Raw genomic sequence first — 18,946 nt, 5'->3', positions numbered from 1 at the left:
AGAAGCCATATTAGGGAAGTGACCTCCAAAAGTTGTGGAAGATGAATTAATGGAAGCCAGTCCATGCACATTGGACAAGTCCTAGTTCAACACCAACATGTTGTCACCCACAGGGACCTCCTTAAACAAAAAAGGTGAAAAATTGACAAAGCCAAGGCATTTTGGGCTCCTTGTCACTCTTCCTTGCTTTTTCCTTCTCATTGATTTTTAAAGACAATTTTCTTATTAGAAAAAAAAAAGTTTTCATTCTAGTTGTTTTTTAAAAAAGCACACACACAGCATTTTAATCAATAGAGACATTTGGTATAGCACATTTAGTTCATGGAGTGGGGACAGGTGAAGCAAGATGGAGGTAAAAAAAAAAAAAAAGTGCTGTACACAGAACAGGGAGTTCTTGTCTGGGCTCCACAACTAGCCATGTGGCTTGGGGCAAGTTACTTCTTTGGCAAGTTATTTCTTATTTCTGAGTCTCCATTTCCTCAAATGCAAAATGAAGGCTTTGAACTTTGGGATCTCTAAGCCTCTTTCTTCCAGTTAATGCTCCAGTGGTCAGGGTGGGCAAGGACTGGACAGATCAAAGGATATGTGAGGGTTTAAAAGGAATAACAGGAACAACAGGTCAAATCTACCAGGATTTTTCTAAATTCTAACAGAATCTACTTTTACATTCACTCCAAGAAAGAAACAGGAAGGAAAATATAACACCCTCAATGAAAAATTGTCAGTTTTAGATGGAAATATTTCCTCCTGCCTGTATTGCCTCCCTTTCAATCACCAATAACTTAGACAAGACAGAAATGATCAGAGGCAGAAAGCCATCTCTGTTAACCTGTGGGGGCCAGACCCACACCAATCAGGTCTGCCTTTATTTTGCATAAACCATGGGACTATCTCTTCAGGGGTTTCCCAGAGTTATAAATCTCCCTCTTTCAAGGTTAGGATTACTAGACTCTCTATGTGTCTGGTAGGGCCTTTTTCTCTTAGCACTTTTGTCCAGAGAATATCGAGAAGGGTTAACTCTTGCTGTTCCTATAGTCCTCAGGTTGGACATGAAGCCCTGGCCTGGTCTGACCGACTATACCATGTGAGCAATGATCCTAGTCACCACCATTCACTCTGGCCTGCCGCCTGACCTGGCCTGCCCACTCGTCCCTGGAACCCTACACTTGGATGCTTTTCCATGATATGACTCCTTCACACTGCTCTCTAGAACAGAGCACCTGTGCCCAGGACACCCTTTTCTGCTATATTGGTGAAGCCAGCTTAGTGTTAGTAAGAGGGCGCTAAGAACATTTCTTCTCTCTATTAACACAAAGGTGTTAAAATTTATTTCCTTTAGGAAACTGTCCTGAATCCATTTTCTAAGCAAAAAAGATCCTAATAGAAGGAGATTTCATACCAATTGGGAAAGGAGACCTGCAGTCTCAGGATCTTAGGCAGCATTTTGTTCAAAACTCTTATTTTAAATATGAGACAATGAGGCCCATAGAGGTGAAATGACTCACCTAAGGTCACACAGCTGGTTAGCACCACAGCCATCAATGCAGATCTCATAACTCCTATACCTGTGCCCTTCTGTGTGAAAAATATTGGGGCATTATGGTACCATGGACTACATGTAGTCTAGACAATAGACAATACCAGTCTATTGGCTCAGTAATAAGCCATAACATTGGACAAAGGAGGATGGATGATAAGAATAGGCTGTGAGATTTACAAAGGAAGTAAAGAAAATTCCTCAACAATGAATTCATATTTGCATGCACAGCTGATGAGCCCAATACCCAAGAACACTTATGGGGCAAATCCATTGCAATACATGTACTTGGGGACTGTTATGGTTTGAGTTACATCTCCCTCAAAAATAAGTTGAAGTCTTAACCCCCAGAATCTATGAATGTGACCTTATTTGGAAGTTAATATAATCAAGTTAAGATGAGGTCATACTGGATTAGCATGGGCTCGAATCCAATGACTGGTATCTTTATAAGAAGAGGGAAATTTGGATGTGGTCACAGAGGCAAGGAAGCCATGTGAAGACAAGGCAGAGATTGGAGTGATGCTTCTCAAAGCCAAGAAATGCCAAGGATGGCGGGACACCACCAGAAGCTGTAAAAATAAAGGAAGGATCCTCTACTAGACCCTTCAAAGAGAGCATGACCCTGCCAATACCTTTATTTCAGACTTCTAGCCTCCAGAATTGCCAGAGAATAAATTTCTGCTGTGTAAGCCACCTAGTTTGTGATACTTGTCACAGCAGCCATAGGGAAGTTGTTGGGGTAGGATGGGTTGAAGTGAGGAGACTGAAATCATGCAAATAAATGCAACCAGGCAAGGTCTACAGGTCGGCCCTATAGTAAAGCTGTCCTGCCCAGTGTGGTCCTTTTTCTATGACACTCCTTTCCACAAACTTCCAGGTCTGCCTGTCTTGCTCCGAGGTGCGGTGAGAGTGTGGGAAGAGGAAGAGCCCTGGAGTGAGACAAACCATGGTTTGAACCCTGTCTTATGTTCACTTAGGTTGGAAAGTGTGGGGTAGAGAATGTACTTCTGAGGGCTCAGTGTTGTCATTTGGAGATGGAGCCTCTCTTGGAAAGCTATGGTCAGAACTGTTGGACTGGCCTGTGGAGGCTCCAGCGTGGTTGGTGTCTTTGCCTCTGTTTTATTTAGGCTTTCAACAAAATTATAAGTAATTTGGGGGTTGGGAATGGGCAAGGGAACTAAGGTTTTAAATACCTCTCCTATGAAGAAGGGAGCCCTGGAGTCATCAAATAGTGCCTGGGTGACCTACAGACCAATCCTCTCATTTTAGAGATGAGTCATGTTGTATATTCCATCCTCACAGACTGTGCTGGGCAACTGGGGGACCTCCAAGTGAATATTTGGTGATGGATAAAGTGACTTGGGAATATCTCATAAAGAAATGAGCCTTAATCATATGGTGGGAACAGAAGTCACTATTTGGTACCATTTAACAAACTTGCACTCACCTCACTGCTTTGCTCAGACTGGGGTCTGGTTGTCCCATTTCTGGTGTGATATATCTCAAAGAATGGTTTGCTGGCCTACTTTCCTTGAGAGATCTTCAGGGGGTTCAAGGTCTAAACTTAAGTGAAAGTTACTCAAACATAGGTGCTCAGAATTCATAAAATGTTTTCAGCTGCATAACTGATTCTATATCATAAGACCAAAAAGAGTCAATTTTCTAAGGAAAGATATTTAACTCAAAGTCAAACCTAACTTAGAGTAGAAGGCAAATACAGTTCCTATTGTAAAGATAAAAGATGCCAGAAAACAAAACAAAGAGTAGCTGTAACTCTGCCATTTTCCCTCAAAAGGAATGCAATACCTTCCATTTCTACACAAGCAACTGTCTTCTTCCTTTCCCTGTTTTATCGCTCTCCCTAGCACTTATTACACATGACATATTAAATTTACTTATTTATTCAATCAGGCCCATCTCCATTCACTAGAATGTGAGTTCCATGGGGGCTCTGACCTGGTCTCTTTTATTCACTCATATATCCCCAGGGCCCTCAACAGTTCCTATCACATAGTTGGTTCACAATACATACTTGTTGAATAAACAAGTGAATGAATAAAAAAAAAAGTTTGGGTAGGGAGACGAGCAGTCACATGATATGGATGAGGAAGTTGAATACGTGGCTACCTTTTGCCTACAAAAGTTGCCCCTAAGTCCACTAGCCATCAAGAATCTCTCTCTCACTTCCCTGTTCTGATTCCATCATCACTAAGCAACTTTTGATTTAAATCTTCCTATGTGCATCTTCCTACAGATGGGAGTATAAGGATCACAATTCAGGTGCACTTGATATGATAATTTTTAACTGTAAATTAATATGTTGGCATTTCATTTTTTTTAAATTGGTTCACATCTAAAAGAATGCTGAGGAACAGGATCTCACCCAGGATGGAAACCTATGTTGAAAAGAGCAAAGAATGGCACACAGGGGACTTGAGTTTAACTCTCCTTTTGATTCACCTGTGTGGCCTTAAAAAAATCACTTCTCTGGACTTTAGTTTCCCCATAGAGGCATTGAACATGATAACTTCTGAGTCCCTACCATCTTTCAAAGTTGGGATTCTATAAAAATTAATAAAGTAGGCTCTTCCATGTATTTTGACTTCCTATGAGAAGTGATAACTGGTTGTCTCATGTCACTGTCTATTGGCAACATAGTGTGGGTCATTTGGGTCAGGGGGGTCAGTGTCTTCCCTCGGGTCAGTTATCATCACCATGAAAAGACAGATGATATCCTCATTAAAAATCTAAAATGCAGTGGAAACACTCCCTAGGGAAGGTGGCGATCACACAGCAACTCTTTTCACATTAAAAATTGTACAGATGTGTAGGTGTGGGCAGTGGAAGGCAGTATAAGAGGGAAGGAAAGGCAAGGAAGAGGGTAGAGGAGGTCTAGGTGATGGGAAGGCAGGTGCAGAGAACACGGGTTTGGAGTTTCTCATTTTCCCACTAGAACCTGGCAGACACTTAGGTTGACAAATGAGAAGGTGCACATGAACTTTTAGTAGATACATGAAGTCCATTATGAGCCATGTCACTAAGGGGGAGGGCAAGAACTGAGTGTCCCATAAATTTATCTTCCTTGGAGGTTTTATTTATCCATTTGCCAATGCTGTCTCAAGCCTGCTCTCTCTGTAACCCTTTCAGCATTCACTATCTGGCCTTCCTTGAAACCTTAATTGTTCATTTATGATAGTTATCAGGCTATCTCTCAAATGTACACCTTCAGATCAGGCTTCCCACCTGAGTGTCGGTCTTATATGACTGCTTACCTACAAATTAATACCACTTAGATGTCATTACTTTAAACATAATATGTCAAAAGCGAAGTTAGCATGACCCCTCCTTCCCAGCTCACTCTGTTTCTATCAATGACATCACTAATCCCATTCTGAGGCTTAAATTTGGAGTTATTTTTCACTCCTCAGAACCTTTCCTCGATAATCACCTGTAACCTTCATAAACAACAATAACAAACTCACCAATCTACCCACTCTTCAATAAATGTTCACTATTCGACTATTTGTATTATGAGGTGAAATGATCTGATCAATCACCCAAGACTGTGGAGGCTTCCCACAGAGGTTCTGGCCTCATCTCCTTGTTCACACTTCCACCTTAATCCATGTCCCCATCCCTTCACGCCTGAACTCTCAGAGTATCTTTCGGACTGACCTCCCAATCTCTATTTTTTCCCTGCTTCCATCAATCTCAAATAAATTTAGATCAATCCTTTTGGAAACACTTGCATCAAGTCACAGTTTGCCTACAAACCGAACGACGGTTCTTATTTACCCATCACAGTATTTACAAACTCCTCCTCTGACATTTAAGAGCTTCAGTCAACTGCGCACTCTTCCCCAAGCTACCCACGATCTATATTTGTCTTTATTCAACTCACATTTGTTTGAGCACCACCTATGTGTCAGCCATTCTGTGTCACCCACCAGCCTCCAGTATTCCCCACCTCCATGAACTCCAGGTTATATGATCCTCTGCTGCAGCCACAACAGTGACACCTGCACCTGCCTTTTAGACTGCTCACGTTCTCGCCCCGCCAGGAATCTCCTCCCTTCTGCCGATCCAGACCTGATATCTCTTCCAAGACACACCTTCTCCTGAAGGTCTCCCTTGTGAGTGAATCCCAGGCCACAACAACCTTTCCCTTTCTCTGTATTCCTTCAGCATCCGTACACTAGGTATCGATTGTGAGCATTATTCTCTCATTATTTCACATGCATTTGTTGGTCTCCTGGATTGAAATGTGGACTCCTGAAGAGCAGGGGCCAAATCTTCTACTCTTCTTTTACCCACATCTGGAATGAGCCAGGGCAAATATGAGACCAGGGAGGACCCTGGTTTTGCACACAGCTCATGGACAAGGCCCACTTGCCGCAGTGTAGGCAATAAAGACAAAAAGGGGCGGCACCAAAGACCTAAGACTGGCTTCTAGCACAAGCATAGAGATCCAGCCATGTTTTGAGAGGTGCCTGTTAAATGCTGAATTACATTTATAAAAATAATTCAAGTCCCTTACGCATCATGCATTCCTCTAGCACAAAAATCTCTATTGAAATACAATGGCCGATAGAGCCTAGCAGGTCTCAGTCACTAAACAGACTTGAAATTCTTGACTCTTCTTGGACAGATGCTATGTCCAGTAGGGACAAGAAGGTGCCGTCTCCCTGTCTCTATCAGAAATTATCCCTACCCCTGGAAACTACCTACAAATTAGCACGAGTTCATATCCTTGAACCAAAAGTTATCTGACTTCAATACAAGTCAGATATTCCTAGGGAAACCTGTAAGCCCAGGTCCCTTCCTCTCCTCGGTCCAATTACACAATGTCTTGTCCAAACCTAGACCCCAGCCAGGGTGTGCAGCCCCTTGCATAACTCAGGGAAGATGCCCCTTTCCCCAGGAGTTCCTAGAAGGGGGATAGAGAGGGAGATAGACTTACCCTCACATAGTAGTTCATGCCCATCCCCAACAGGTGCTGCAGAAAGTGCCTGTCCTGCCTGCTCCCTGGGGTTGGCTCCCCAGGGCCAGGAAGGGGGCAGGCATCGGGAGTTAAGGCAGCTGCCCTGTGCCCCAGCAGGTCTGGTTGCAGCAGAGGTGCAGAGCCAGCCCTATTTGGACTGGTTTCAGGGGAAGCTGGGCTGCTGGGTGCCGGGTCCTGGCTTTCCTGGAGCTTCAGCCGGGGCACCTCTTTGGTACCCAAGCAAAAGTTTTTCAGACTCAGCAAGGTGGCTGGGTTGGCCAGCTTCACGCTGGCCATGCGAGGGATCAAGGTGCACAGTGGGGTGGGGCTCTCCTGGGACGCCAAGGTGGCATCTTCAGCCGGCAGGTGAGGTGCCAGGGTGGGGTAGGGAGGAGGCGCCGAGCCCTTGCTCCCCACTGAGCCTCCGGGGCTGCTTTCGTCCAAGGACGTGATGGACTCATTCCGAAAACGGCTGTACTTGGCCCTGTGCAGCATCCCGGGGTGCCCGAAGAGTCCTACATACAGCACAAGTCCTGCCAGGCTGTCCTGACCGCGTTTTCGCATAGCCTTGGCAGTGCTGAAACAGGATACTGTTGCATAAATCGCCTCGTCGTCTGCTAGATAAACGGCACGGAAAGCAAATGCCTCAACGCCCCGTGCCACTGGCGGCAGCCACCTCTCCAACTCTGCTCTCGCCCTCGCCCACCTCGGCTCCCAGGCCCTTCTGGGTGACAGCCCGGGGGGGGGGGGGGGCGGTGGGGGGTAGATAACGCCTCCCCAGTTGATTTCAGTCCCTCCCTGGCCCCCGCGGCAGCACTCGGTGTTCTCGCCTTGGATTCCTTGCTGGGAAAGCCTGGACCGGGCTCGCGGCGGCAGAGATCGCTCACGGCCAACTCTCAGGCACCGAACCGGGCCGAACACGGGCCAGCCCGTCCCGCCGCATCGCCAGCGAGCCGTGCAGGAGCCTTGCAGAAATATTCAGCGCCCCCCACCCCCAGCCTTTCCTTCTGCACACAGGAACTTTCAAACCTGCTCCCTCCGGCTCCCACAGGGCGGGGCAATGACTGGCCTATTAACCCTTTATTTGTTCCAGTGATTGTTCATTTAAAAAAGAAAACGTGTATGTGAGCCAAAGGCCTTCAGCCCGAGTTCGTTGATTCTGACGGCTGCCCTCTCTTGGAAGATCTTGTCTTGCATCCCGTCCGGGCCACAAGCCAGAAGTACTAGCGACGGGCACTGCTCCGCATTATTTCTTGGACTTGCAATCCCTCCGTGTTCCTCAGATCCCCTCCCAGCCTGCCCACCCTAGCTCAGAGCCTCCCTCCCTCCTGGACTGTTCTCAGGAGCTTCTTTTAGGAGCCCGTCGGCAGCAGAAGGCTGAGATGTGCAGGATGATGCAGAGTGTTGAAATTTTTATGAATGAACTTTGCTGAATGAATTTCGCTCTGTGTGTGCAAGCTAATAAATCTGTGAATGAAGCTGAGAATAGCTGTAATTGACTGATGGTCTCAGGGGTGCTTGGGTTTTATCCAATCAGGCAGCAGCTTGATGACTCATGCACCATAAATATACTAAACTAGTAGCCAGGAGAAATAAAGCTGTAAGGAGAGATTTTATTTTGTGACATCTGATGAAAGGGTTAAAAGGAAAGGCAATCGCTACTAGGAATCCTCAGAAAGCTGGGTAGCCGCAGGTTAAAAGGGACTAATTTCTTTTTTGTTGAGATGGCGGGGAAAGCCAAGCAGAAGAGCTAAAATTTAGATCCATTGTTCCACGGATATTAGGACATATGGTACACAATTCCGGTGGGAAGCCGTGATGCATTTTTCTTAGAAACACAGTTCTTTTTTTATTGATTGCTGGTTCCATCTCCCGTCTGGTGCAACTTCCTGTACCTATCAAATGCATTCTGAAGACATGATGACAACTGCAAAGGCTTAGCACACAGGAAGGCAGGAAGGGAGTCAGGAAAGGGAAATGCAGGTTCTTTTAGGAATAGAGAAGAGGAAACTGCTGAAACATGGGGGAAGATGTGGAAATCATATAGCACAAGGGACAAGAAAATCTATGCGGAAGGTTACGTGTCTCTGTAGGCCAAAGCTCTTACATCTGAAATTGTTCATTAATTTAAAAATTAAACAAACTGGCAACCACGGGTATCAGGGATGTCACCTTCATTGTCTTACTGTCCCCAAGGCTGCATTAGGCTCATGTGTATTCATGACTTTGGTGGCCTGAGCTCCCTTGGGATCTAAACACAGGTTCTGAATTAAATGGTTGCTTATGACCCACCGAAAGCCATCCTTGCTGGCTTCCTGCTCCTCCCAGGGAAACAATGCACCTCTTCACGTCCTGTCTGCCAAAACTGTTAAGATGTGTTTTTCCTTGGGAAGGCCTTTTTGCATCTTCATCAACCTCCCCTTCAATCCTTGCTGATCTCTTCTCCCTATGCCCACACCTTCTTCTGGCAAAATTCAGACAATGGCTAAGTCAGTTGGACCTTGCATGCCCAGGGGCTGAAGAGACAAGCTCTGGGCAATGTGTGAAGTAGCCTTCTTCTTTTTCTTCCTTCCCCTTCTCCTTTTTCCCCTCCCAGACATGATTGCTTCCTTGCTGTCACAGACCCCCATGCTATGCAGCCTTGAGAAAGGTACTTTACCTCTCTGTGCCTGAATGCCCTCCTCTGTTAAAGGAAGCTATCTAATGGGAATGTTATGAGGGTTTGTGAGATAACACTAATCCCCATGAAGCACTTGGTACAGTGTCTGCCTCACTGAGTACCTGCCAGTCAGTGTAAAGAAGGGCCATTTGAACCAGGGCCACCTGACCCTGAGGCTGGTCCTCTCATCCCCTGTGTCTACACAGAGTCTACACCATTGTAGACAATTGAAAACCGAGCACAGAGTAGGAGATGCTGAGAAGCCAACACCATTCAAGGAAACAATTTCCTAACAATTGTGTGGGCCTGGAGAAAGAAGGAACAACAGAGCCCCCCTGATTAACGGGAGTCCTTGCTGAGGTCTTCATGACTGGAGGACGGGGTGTTCAGGGCAACCAGCTCACCGAGGTAGGCACTGTGCTGGGCAGACTCCAAGGGCTCACATCAGCCCACATTCCTCAGGAGGACTGAGTGTTAGGAGAGTTGAGGGGCAGGGTGGATCAGGTGGGCCTAGGTAAGATAAGAAAGTGGCCATGGCCACCACGGGCTGCTTCTCTGTCCCTGGGGACCCTGGAGACCCTGGCTATCCTAGGCAGCCCTGCCAGGGCCCTTTATGAGGGTGAAAGAAACCAGATCTAAAACCTGGGAGTGGGAACAGCCTCAGAGGCCAGTCAACACAGCCAGGCATCTCTGAGTCCGGAGAAACGTTGAAAAGCTGCCCCTTCAGTTCAAGAGAAGGCTCATTAACTGAGTGCATCTCCATTCCAGGTAGGAGGGTAGGCAAGGTGGACGGTTTCTTTCTTCCCAGAACATTAGAATACCCTCTTCAATTAGTAATGATGAAAATAATTAAAATCAGAACTACTATTTATGGAACAAAAGACAGTTTACCTGCATTCTCATTCAATCATTGTAACAACTTCTGGAGGCTGGGACTGTTTTCATCACCACTTTACAGAAGTGGAAACGAGACTCGGAGTAAGTTTAGTGAGTTGGCCAAGGTTTCCTGGCTATGGAACAATGATGACGGATCCTTCCATCAGCTCTGACTGCAGAGCCGATATTGGTAGCCACTGTAGTCAGGAGAGCTCAAGTCTAGGTCCAAGGCCCATCATCTCCACATTGCAGAAGAGGCAGTGAAGGTAAGCCACTCTGGTTTACTGGCTGGTCCAAGCCTCACAGCCAGTGAGTCTACACAGCAGATCTAGTGTAGAACTGAGCCCTGACTCACTTCAACCACACGCTCTCACCACTATGATACCAGCCAGTGTGTACAAGAAACTAACTGAGGGTCGGTGCTCACTAAATGTTAGTTTTTGCTCCTTTCTCCTCCTTGGAGATCATATCTATAAAAGTCACCCTAAACAACTCACAGGATTGCCAGGAGTAAAAATACGAATAATAGATAAGAAAAACCATTCTTGTCATTAAATCATCAGGGTACCTTAACCCCTCTCATCATTGCCTTTGGAAAACAGGATTCTGCTTAGACCACTACATATGCCTCCTTTATTTAGAGACATCTCCCCACCCTCTCCAAAGTTGTCTGCTCTGAATCAACATTCTGGCTTCTTTAGGGACAGCCTGCCCAACCTGGGTTTCTTGGATGGAACAGGCAGGTTCAAGGAAGAGTTCGGTCAGGCTGGATCATGATAGGATTTGCCAGGTCCTGCTAGGATTTCTTAGAGGAGTGGGAAAGAAGGGGGCCAGGGCAAAAATGCCTTGTCAGCCCTTGAAGATAGCCCCATGTGAGATTCGGGGTGGAGGCAGGGTGCTCTGGAGAGTGCAGAGAAGTAGGGACAGAACAAAAGAGAAACAACTCTGGGGGACAACAGGCCAATTGCTACTCTGGAACCAAGTAGAGAAGGTGACATTTGAGTACTCTGTGGCACAAGGACTCTTACTCCGCCACCAACACCACGTCTAACACAAAGCAGACATATCCCAAAAGAACTTGCACTGAGGATGAGTTCAACAGCCCATCAGTGAGTAATGAAAACACTGCTGAAGCTCTATTTCAGGGAAAAAAGAAACAAGACAGTATTTACATAAAGTTCTTGGCAAGGACCAGTTTAAGAATGGGTAAGTGAAGTGGTAAGAGGAAGGGTTGAGTCTCAGAGTCAGAGTCCTGCTGCACAAAAATGGAGGCAGGTCCATTCCTCCAAGAGTTATTATCAACTCCAAAGCAACATCTTCCTTTTGCCTCCTGAACCAAATCTTTCAGTTTTCCTACAGTCTTCAGCCTTGGCAAGTAAACAGCTCTCTGAGGATTGCTATTGGCCCTTACTGGCTCTTCTCAACCCAGGGCCTGCCAGAAATAGCACAGGAAAACAGGTATTTTCCTATCTGTTGAAAATGAGATAATGTACCTGGAAATGCTATGTAAAGTGTTAGACATCATGCAGATGATACACAGGTGAGTTATTCAGGGTCCACAAAAATCCAAAAGAACAGTGATTTAAACAAAAAAATTATTTTCCTGGAGGTTGCAAATCCAGGGATAGGGTCAGCTCTTGGCCACCCTTAAAGTACAGGTGACCCTTGAATAACACAGGGGTTAGGGATGCTGATCCCCTATGCAGTCAAAACTCTGTGTGTAACTTTTGACTCTCCCAAAACTTAACTACTAATATCCTACTGTTGACTGCAAGCCTTACTGATAACATAAACAGTCAATTAATATATATTTTGTATTCATATGCATTATATACTATATTCTTACAATAAAATAAGCTAGAGAAAAAAATGTTATCGAGAAAATCGTAAGGAAGAGAAAATAGATTTATAGTACTGTACTATATTTGTTGGGGCAAAAATCTGCATATAAGTGGACTTATGCAGTTCAAATCCATGTTGTTCAAAGGTCAATTGTAGATCTCTCCTTCTCATTGTCCAAAATGGCTGACGGTGCTCCAGCCATTTCATCTGCACTCTGGGTAGCAAAATGGATGACAGGACAAAGAAGGACATACCCACTCACTTTAAAGAAACATCCTGAAAGCCCAATATAATGTTGCCACTTTTATCACATTAGCCAGAATTTAGTCACATGGCTGTCCCTAGCTGTAAGAGAAAAGGAAATCTTCATCCGAGAATGAAGAAGTCTTTTGTCTGATGCATATAAAATCATGGTCTGTTACTGAGGAGAGGAGATTGGATAGATAGTAGTATCTCTGCCATGGTTATATTCTCAGATGACCTTCTACTTTGACAGAAGTTAAAGCTAGCATAGGATAAAAATGTCCTTGGTCAATGTGGCCTATTTCCCCCCCTTTTTCTGCACCTATGCAGACTTGTACACACATGCACATGCACACACACACACACACAAACACACACACACACACAGCTTAAAAATGCCCACATAAAAGCAGGTGCGGTCAGAATAGAAGCTTGCCTCTGCATACCCAGTGGGCCTGGGGGAGTCTCTAGGCCTGTGAAAGGAGGTCAGATGCTTCCAAGGCCAGCAGCAGGTGGTGACAGGCAGTATATCCAGGCCACTGCACACGGCAGTCTCAGTGGTTAATGGGTCAGGGATATCTTACAAAGAGGAGTGAGTGGGTTGTGGGACAGGTGGTCAGAGCATAGTCATCAGGAGGTGTCTGACTCAGGAACAGGATTCCAATTCTAATTGTGGACTGGCATAAGAAAAAGGCAAAGACAGGGTCTTGGTCAGATTGAAATTCTGGCATTCTGAGCTGGCTAATCCAAACTTCATTTCCAGTTCTCATTTCCTTTGCCCACCTCTACAAGGAAAGGCTAAATACCCACTTTCTCAGGCTTCCTTGCAGCTGCAGGGATGGAGGCATATGACACAGTCTGGTCTATGAGACATCATGAAAGTCTCATGGGTCTTCTGGAAAAAAAAATCTGTCTTCCTTATAAGAGGGGCAGAGAAAACTGAAGCTTACCCTTCTTTTCCCACATCTTCCTGTCTTCAATGCGAATGTGATATCTGAAGCTGTGGCAGCCACATTGCAACCATAAAGGAAAGACCAAACAAATTATCAAGCCTATGGCCTTGGCATCATTGAATCACTGAGACACGACCAGAAACCATCTCTAAATATGTTTTTATGTGAGAAAAATAAACATTTACCAGTTTAAGCAGCTCAAGCAGCTAGCTCTTGGTTAAGTGTTACCTGTTACTTACAGCCAAAGTAATAACATCTGATACAACAAAAATGGCAAGGCCAAAGGTGCAAGATGAGCAAGGCCTCTGGGAAGTTATGAGAGGACACCATGGAGTCTGGTAGAAAAAGTCCAAATGCTGGAGCACCTGGGTGGCTCACTCAGTTAAAAGTCCAACTCTTGATCTTGGGTCAGGTCATGATCTCACAGTTTATGAGTTTGAGCCCCACATCAGGTTTTGTGTTTGTGGTACGGAGCCTGTTTGGGATTCTGTCTCTCCTTCTCTTTACCCTTCCCCTGCTTGTGTGCCCACTCTCTCTCTCTCTCAAAATAAATAAATAAATAAACTAAAAAAAGAAAGAAAGAAAGAAAGAAAGAAAGAAAGAAAGAAAGAAAGAAAGAAAGAAGGAAGGAAGGAAAAGTCCAAACACAATAAGCCAGCCCGACTTGGATTCAAATCTGGATGCTGACAGTATGGTAGGCAGACTAAAAGCCTCCCAAAGATATCCATGACCTAATACTGGGAACATAGCAAAAGAAACTCTGCAGATGTAAAAGGTGGTTCTGGTCACCAAATTCCAATGTTTGTGTGTGGAGCAGGGAGTTTCCCCCACACTGCCAAGTAATTCTTGGTGACACCAGCTGGGTGTCCTACAATTCAGCTCAACTCCGACACTATCTGAAGATAGCATCAGATCCCTCAGGTTAAGATTGCCCTCTCCAAGACTGCCCTCTAATCCAGATGCCAGGTTTTTACCTGGGCTTCTGAAGACTGACTATAGATTGGAGCTTCCAATGACCCTTTCCTTGGATTATAGGTTAAAAGTACAGGGAGGGAGGGAGGGAGGGAGGGAGGAAGGAAGGAAGGAAGGAAGGAAGGAAGGAAGGGAAAGAGGGAAGAATGAATGAATGAAAGAAAGAAAGAAAGAGGGAGAGAAAGGGAGGGAGGGAGAAACATTGGTTCCCTAAAGCCTCATGCAGTCCTGCCAACACTTTTATTTTAGTCTGCTGGAGACTTTTGGTCTAACATACAGAGTTTAATAAATAATAAATATCTATTGTCTATCGTGTAAGCTAAGTTGGTGGTAATTTGTTATGGCAGCAATAGAAAATGAATATGGAGGGGCACCTGGGTGGCTCAGTCGGTTAAGTGTCCAACTTCGGCTCAGGTCATGATCTCACAGCTTGTTGGTTCGAGCCCTGCATAGAGCTCTGTGCTGATAGCTCAGAGCCTGGAGCCTGCTACGGATTCTGTGACTCCTTCCCTCTCTTCCCCTCCCCCCTCATGCTGTCTCTCTCTCTCTCTCCCTCTCTCTCTCTCAAAAATAAATAAACATTAAAAAAACTAAAAAAAAAAGAAAATGAATGGGGATTTTGACATCAGGGGTAGGGTGCTGCTGTGACAAATACAGAATGTGGAGTGGCTTAGAGACAGGGCGACAGGGGAGTGGCTGGACAAATTTTAAGAGGCATAATAAAAAAAAAAAAGCCTACATTTCTCTGAGTGGACTCTTAGTAGAAATATGGACTTTGCAGGTACTGTGGATAAGGTCACAGAACAAACTGAAAGACATGTTATTGGAAACTGGAGGAAAGAGAATCCTTGTTAAACCGTGACAGAAAACTTAGTGGAATTGTGCCCAGCAGTTGTATGAAAAGCAGAATTGTAAAAAATAAAACTGAACACTTAGCAGAAGGGATTTCTAAGCCAAGTATTAAAAGTGAAGCCTAGTTTCTTCTTGCTGCTGTTAGTAAAATCAGAGAGGAAAGTAATAAATTGAAGGAAAAAATGTTAAACAAAAAATCCCCAGGATTTGGTAGGTTTGGAAAACCCTCAGACTATCTGGATGGCAAAAAATGCTAAAACTTAAAAAATTCAGTCAGAAACGTGTGCTCTATGGAAAAATGCCAAAAGCGTGACACCTAAGAGACATCAAAAGGTCAGAGTATAAAGTCACACTCATAATACCTCCAATCAAACTAGAGAGCTTAAGGTGTGTTCTCTCAGCCATATCAACAGATGCCAAAAATAGAGATGAGATTTATCTCGGAAAGGTCTATGAATAAGCCTCTTGTCTAATGGAGTAAATCCCCATAACGCACACAGGAGACCCACAGGTTCCTTGAGAATGTCATACCAACAGAACACCGCGGCCTCGAACTGAAATAGACAAAACCCCTGTCAAACCGACAAAATTCTATATGCAGAAAATGGGCTGATAAAACTGCTCGGCCACAAATACATGCTAGCCTTTGTGAAAAAGGAAGGCTGATACAGAAGACAGCCACGAGCTCAGGGGACAGAACCACAGCCACAAAGGATTACTGCCACACCTTGACACCTAATGGAATTTTCTCAACTAGATCTAGAAATTGCTTAAGACCAATAACTCTTTTTTTCTTTCAAGCTTCTCTCTTTTTTTTTTTAAAGATTTTTAAAAAATCTTTATTTATTTTTCAGAGAGGCAAAGACAGAGTGAGAGTGGGGGAGGGGCAGAGATAGAGGGAGACACAGAATCCGAAGTGGGCTTCAGGCTCCGAGCTGTCAGCACAGAGCCCAATGCGGGGCTCGAACTCATGGACCGTGAGATCATGACCTGAGATGAAGTCGGACGCTTAACCGACAGAGCCACCCAGGCGCCCCAAGCTTCTCCCTTTTTGACCTGGAGTGCCTACAACTGTTATCCTAAGTCTGTCCCACCATTATATTTTGAGGCCAGATAATTTTAGTTTTACAGGTCTACGAATGGAAAGAAATCATGTCCCATAATGGATCATTACCAGAGCTTCACCCATAACTGATTTCAATGATTTACATGATAAAACTTGGGACTTGTGAGCTGATCAGATTTTAGACTTTGAGTTGGTGCTATATACAAGGTTGAGACTTTGGGGAACCTGGATGGAGGTGAAAGTATTTTGCATGTGGAGGTGAAAGTATTTTGCATGTGAGCTTTGGTGGCCAAAGGACAGAATTACTTAAGGGAAGTTAGAATAATAAATTTGCATTGTTTAAGCAGGAAAGTTTATGGTAATTTTTCATGGCAGCAATACAGCCAATAATACTAAGACAGACACCTTGTATGAAGAGTCTGGGGGAAAGAAGCATTTTGCACCCTGAAATTTAAAAAGCAACAGCTACCAAAATAAATAAGTAAATAAATAAATGAAAAAAAAAGTTTTCCTTATCTAATTCCAGTCCCCCAAATAAATGTTATCTTCATTTGTGCTTGTCAGAACTGCAAGCTTGGGGGTGCCTGAGTGGCTCAGTCACTTAAGTGTCTGACTTTTGATTTCAGCTCAGGTCATGATCTCACAGTTCATGAGTTCAAGCCCCGAGTTGGGCTCTGCGCAGCTAGGAGCCTGCTTGGGATTCTCTCTCTTCCTCTCTCTGCTCCTCCCCCATCTCTTTCTCTCTCTCAAAAATAAATAAACAAAACAAAGAACTTCAGGATTAACTGTAGGAGGTGTTTCCAGTCTAATCTTCCACTCCTGAAACATACATTTAAGAAACATACATCTGCTTTGTCAATCTGAGCCTTCATTTCTACAAAGTAAACTGGAGACGGAAATGCATATTCTTTGCCAAGGTATCAAGCAGTGGACTGCTCATGGTTCTGAAAAGCTATGGACTGTTTACTGCTCATTGGCAGGGGTTCTCTTCATGGCACTAACCTACTGTAATTGAAGAGAAGGCTGAACCATACCATCACTGCTTAGCTAATGAAGTAGTAAAGAAGTTTTCCGATGATATGCTTTTCTTTAACCATCATACACATGTCCATGGCTTCTATTCATAACCAATACTAAGCCTCAAATTTTCTTTCTAGTCTAAGCTCATAAGTTCCAGATTCAAATTTCAGACAATTTTCAAACTCAGAGGGTCAAAAACACAGGCTTCTACCTTGATCACCATCCTTTTGTCCATTCAGCTGTCATCTTAGACTCCTCCCCCTTCTTGCCCCATATCTGATCACTCATCAAATCTGTCCATCCTATCTTTGAATTGCCTTTTGATGTTATACTCAATTTTCCATTCATATATGTTCCCAAAGAAGTCAAACCCTGGTTATCTCTGAGACTTTCCCTTCACACAACCCATACACTCTTGTCAGAATTATCTTTCTTTCTCATTTAAAAGTATGATCAGGAGCACCTGGATGGCTCAGTCAGTTGAGCGTCCAACTTCAGCTCAGGTCATGACCTTAATGGTTTGTGGGTTCGAGCCCCTCATTGGGCTCTCTGCTGTCAGCACAGGGCCTGCTTCAGATCCTCTGTCTGTCTCTCTGTCTGCCATCTCCCATTCATTCTCTCTCTCTCTCTCTCTCTCTCTCTCTCAAAAACAAACATTAAAAAAAATTTTTTAGGTATGTTGATATCAGTTCCTGAATTAAAACCCTTAATGACTCCCATGATTTACAGAATAAAATTCTAATCCTTCACCATGGACAGTCCTACTAGCTTTTCAACCTCTTCCCCGGTCATTATTCCTTGAAAATCCTATTTCTAGGGGTGCCTAGGTAGCTCATTCGGTTAAGCATCCAACTCTTGACTTCCACTCAGGTCATGATCTTGTGGTTCGTTACTTCTAGCCCGCATCTGGCTCTGCACTGAAAGCACAGAGCCTGCTTGGGTTTCTGTCTTTCTTACTCTCTGCCCCTCCCCCGCTTGCTCTCTAACTCTCTCAAAATAAATAAAAAATAAATAAATTAAAATCCTATTTCTAGCAAGTCATGCTACTGGCCACTGCTCAAGGACAAAGGAACTATGTGAAAAAATGACAGTATTCTGATACAACTGTCCTGAGAAGTTCGGCTAATTTCTCTCCCCCATGCACTCTCTTCCTCGTCTTTCTCAGATCCTAAGTGTTACATCTTTCAACTTCTCAAAATCTGTTCCCAGATTCTTCATTCACCCTGGGGCAGATGATTGATAACATTTTAAAGTGCTGTTGGTGGTGACTGCCTTTAAATAGATTTTATTCAGCTCATGACAGAGGGACCAAACCAGCAGGATGGTAACTTTGGTTCAAATATGGATTAGCAGGGGTTTACCTGGTTTACAGTCTACCAGGAAAGGTATGATGAAGTAAGTATGCCAAATTACAGACAAAATTGGTTCATGTTCGACAGGGCGATAAAACCAGAACCTTTAGGGTTACCTTTTCTACTGGACAAAAATTATTTGCCTCTGTTCCAGACAGGGTCTACAAGTTAACATGGAACTTCAGAATCTGAGCCCTTGATTAATAGTAAAAAGCAAAGTCAGAGACATGGCTATCTTCTTCCAGATAATTAAACAATTCTTGGTTGAGCTTGTTAAACAATGCTTCAGTCTAACATTGAAAGGATATACTGTCTACCTTTTTACCTTATTCCCCAGTGTTTAATGATTTTTCCAAACACATCAGTGGAGGCGATCAAACTGAAGGAACTTCTGGCATTAGTCAGTAGATGTAAATGAGTAGATTAGAATTCTAATATGTGCTCTTCCCCTTGGTACCAACTGCAAATATAGCTTTCCTGGAAAAGAGCATAATTAAATTAGGGTGGAACTGCTCTGAATGGCTAATACCATCTGATGAGTTCCGTGATTTTTGGATCAAAGATTAAAATTTGATCTACTGGGGTTTAGG

General features: G+C 44.2%; 1 protein-coding gene across 1 annotated transcript in view; it reads right to left on the bottom strand.

Annotated features, from left to right (window-relative positions):
• SHC4 (SHC adaptor protein 4) overlaps positions 1–7,564 on the bottom strand; it is a 130,361-nt gene extending 122,797 nt beyond the window's left edge. Inside the window, exon 1 of the mRNA XM_058737803.1 lies at positions 6,501–7,564. Coding sequence (XP_058593786.1) covers positions 6,501–7,085 — 585 coding nt within the window. The 5' untranslated portion in view covers positions 7,086–7,564. The remainder of the gene's footprint in view (positions 1–6,500) is intronic.
• Between the last annotated feature and the right edge of the window lie 11,382 nt (positions 7,565–18,946).

The sequence above is a fragment of the Neofelis nebulosa genome, chromosome 7 (genome assembly GCF_028018385.1).
Source record: "Neofelis nebulosa isolate mNeoNeb1 chromosome 7, mNeoNeb1.pri, whole genome shotgun sequence".
NCBI classification, from domain to species: domain Eukaryota; kingdom Metazoa; phylum Chordata; class Mammalia; order Carnivora; family Felidae; genus Neofelis; species Neofelis nebulosa.
This window is presented reverse-complemented; position numbering and strand designations above follow the sequence as displayed.